At 41.8% G+C, this 2,974-nt stretch overlaps 1 protein-coding gene across 1 annotated transcript; it reads left to right on the plus strand.

Annotated features, from left to right (window-relative positions):
• The first annotated feature begins 1,547 nt into the window (after positions 1-1,547).
• Positions 1,548-2,383, plus strand: LOC143403770 (putative acidic leucine-rich nuclear phosphoprotein 32 family member C). The gene has a single exon (XM_076861952.1). The coding sequence runs from the start codon at positions 1,548-1,550 to the stop codon at positions 2,181-2,183; it is 636 nt and encodes a 211-aa protein (XP_076718067.1). The 3' UTR covers positions 2,184-2,383.
• Positions 2,384-2,974: the final 591 nt, after the last annotated feature.

Below are 2,974 nucleotides of genomic sequence, written 5' to 3' on the forward strand. Positions count from 1 at the left end.
TAGAGGGGGTAGAGAGAGAAGAGGGGAGGGGAGGGGGGAGGGGGGGATAGTAGAGGATAGGAAAGGCAGCAGAATACAACAGACACCAAAATGGCAATATGTAAATCAATGGTTGTGCAACTGAAGTGATTCTGCAATCTGTATATGGGGTAAAAATGGGAGCTCATAGCCCACTTGAATCAAAGTGTGAAATATGATATATCAAGAACTATGTAATGTTTTGAACAACCTACAATAAAAATTAATTAAAAAAAAAATTCAAGAATTGTTTACCCATAAGTACTTTTGCCTAATTTGCATAGTGCTAAAGAAGGAATTTTTTTTTTATCCTGGAAGTAATTGATTCTGATTGTACCAGTACAATATATGTCCAAATATGGTCCTATATGCCCTTAAGACTCCCTTAAGTATCCTCTATTACTCAATTGATTGTTATTCCTTATGTTTCAGCTCAACAACCTTTAAACAAAAGGGGAGATATAGAGTTTGTCTATATTATCATTGGAGCACGTTTATTTATCACTGAAAGTCACCTAAATTAACTCTTTGTTTAAATGAATAGCCAATTGCAAATTTATTGGATACTGATAACGACATTACCATTATTCCCCTTTCAATTGGATTTATGTATGGCTTTTAGAAAGGGCCTTCATGGTTTGGGTAATAGGAGACAATAATGTGCATGTGTTCAACAGCTCCCTGTGGCTGCAATGCTCTACCCCTCCAGTCCACAAACAATCATCACTCAGCCATATGTGGAGACCATTGTAAGATTTACAAGACTTACAAACTAGTTAAGACAAACAAACTAAAAATGTGAGTGTCCCTTTTAAATCCAAACTACTTGGCTGGCTATCCTATCTGTTTTCAGTCAGCTTTCTTAACCAGTTCCTACCTAATGTTACAGTACAGAATAACAAAATTAAAATGATTCTAAATGTACAAGCTTTCTTTTTCAAAATTTGTGTTCTGGGAATTTCATAGGCTTCAACATTTTTTAGATGTATACACTAACTTATACAAGCTAAAAGTACACTCTGACCTGATAAAAATGTTCATATTGTGCCCATGCATATTTTTTAATATTCTACATAAGTTAAGTCTTATTTTATCTAACTATAAAGATTTTTATTTTATGACTTTGTCCAGAGATCAGTTTCTCCATAGTTAACTCAAATACATTCAGAAATTTCTTTTAATAAATCTTTAGGAGGATATAAACATGGTTATATTGGAAATAAATCTGACAATTATCAGGTACAAACAGCCAGCTATCTGAAATCTTTGATTTCAGTGTCCATCATGGCTACTGGATTTTATACATGGCATTTACAATTATACAGGCCTATCCTATGTCTATGTATTATGTACTTGGTATCACGTTGACATTTAAACAAATGAGCACTCACCAATTAAAATTTAAATAAGTAGGAGAACTGAGAGGAGCTGGTGGAGCCTTCAAAGTCCTAAAACGCGCGGCTGTGGGTTCGGGGTTTATTGATTGAATTCCGCCGGCGCGGGATCCTCTGCAGAGAGAGAGCGATGAGATGGACATGGACAAAGGGATCCATTTAGAGCTGCGGATCGTGGGGACGCCCTCTGATGTGAAAGAACTTGTCCTGGACAGGTGGAATGCAGGCAAAATTGAATGCCTCACAGACAAATTGGAAGAACTGGAATTCCTAAGTACAATCAATGTAGGCCTCACCTCAGTCGCCAACTTCCCAAAGTTAAACAAACTTAAGAAGCTCGAACTAAGCGAAAACAGAATCGCAGGGGGCCTGGAAGTATTGGCAGAAAGGTGTCCGAACCTTGCGCATCTAAATTTAAGTGGCAACAAAATCAAAGACCTCAGCACAATAGAGCCACCGAAGAACTTAGAGAACCTCAGGAGCTTAGACCTTTCCAATTGCGAGGTCACCAACCTGGAGGACTACCGAGCAAACGTGTTCAAGCTCCTCCCACAGAGCACGCATCTTGGTGGCTCTGACCAGGAAGACAAGGAGGACTCCGATGCTGAGGGCTATGTGGAGGGTCTGGACGATGACGAGGAGGATGAGGAGGAGGAGGAGTATGATGAAGATGCTCAGATAGTGGAAGATGAGGAAGACGAATATGAAGAGGAGGAAGGGGAAGAGGAGGATGTGAGTGGAGAGGAGGAGGAGGATGAAGAAGGTTATTAGGACGGGGAAGTCGACGATGAGGAAGATGAGGAAGAACTTGGCGAAGAAGAAAGGGGTCAGAAGCGAAAACGAGAACCTGAGGATGAGGGAGAAGACGATGACTAAGTGGAATAACCTATTTTGAAAAATTCCTATTGTGATTTGACTGTTTTTACCTGTATCCCCTCCCCTCCTCCAAATCCTGTCCCCTGAAACTTATTTTTTTCTGACTGTAATGCTGCTGTGGGGATGAGAGGGGGAAAGTGTACTGGGGGTTGCTGGGGCAGCGAGGGCGGGAGGGGGTGGAATAAAATACTGTTTTTACTGCCACTGTTTATTTTCCCCCCTCCTTTTTCTTTGTGTCTGGTTTTGTCCCTGTAAATGCAATAGCTGAGTACACACCAAGTGAGCGTTTGTTCCTTACTCTCAAAGAGGATGGTTTGGAGGTCTCTTACATTTCCTGGTAGGTCCCAAGTCCCCAGAGTTGGTTTGAAAGCCATGCCGGCCTCAGTCTGGTCACTCAGCTCCTGGGAGGGGCTGAATACCAGCTACACCGCTAACTTGCTTTGGCTCAGGTGATTTCTGTGTTTCTTGGGCCTGCTAGAGGCATCCAGCGCCCTGGTTTGTAAATAGCAACCTAAAGGCGTATTTTGGCACTGGTTTGGGGACATTCCCCATCTCTCATCCCTTTTTCCCCTTCACAGATGGTGGTGGGCTTCGCTTTTCAAAGAGGACTCGGTGGTACTCTTGAGCTGTGAGCCCTCGAGCGGAGAACAGCAGCTTATGAATTACAAGTGAAATGGGTTTGGTGA

The sequence above is a fragment of the Callospermophilus lateralis genome, chromosome 7, assembly GCF_048772815.1.
Source record: "Callospermophilus lateralis isolate mCalLat2 chromosome 7, mCalLat2.hap1, whole genome shotgun sequence".
NCBI classification, from domain to species: domain Eukaryota; kingdom Metazoa; phylum Chordata; class Mammalia; order Rodentia; family Sciuridae; genus Callospermophilus; species Callospermophilus lateralis.

Excerpts from the sequence above, each read along its gene's own strand:
- LOC143403770 (XM_076861952.1), top strand. The coding sequence starts at position 1,548 with ATGGACATGGACAAAGGGATCCATTTAGAGCTGCGGATCGTGGGGACG.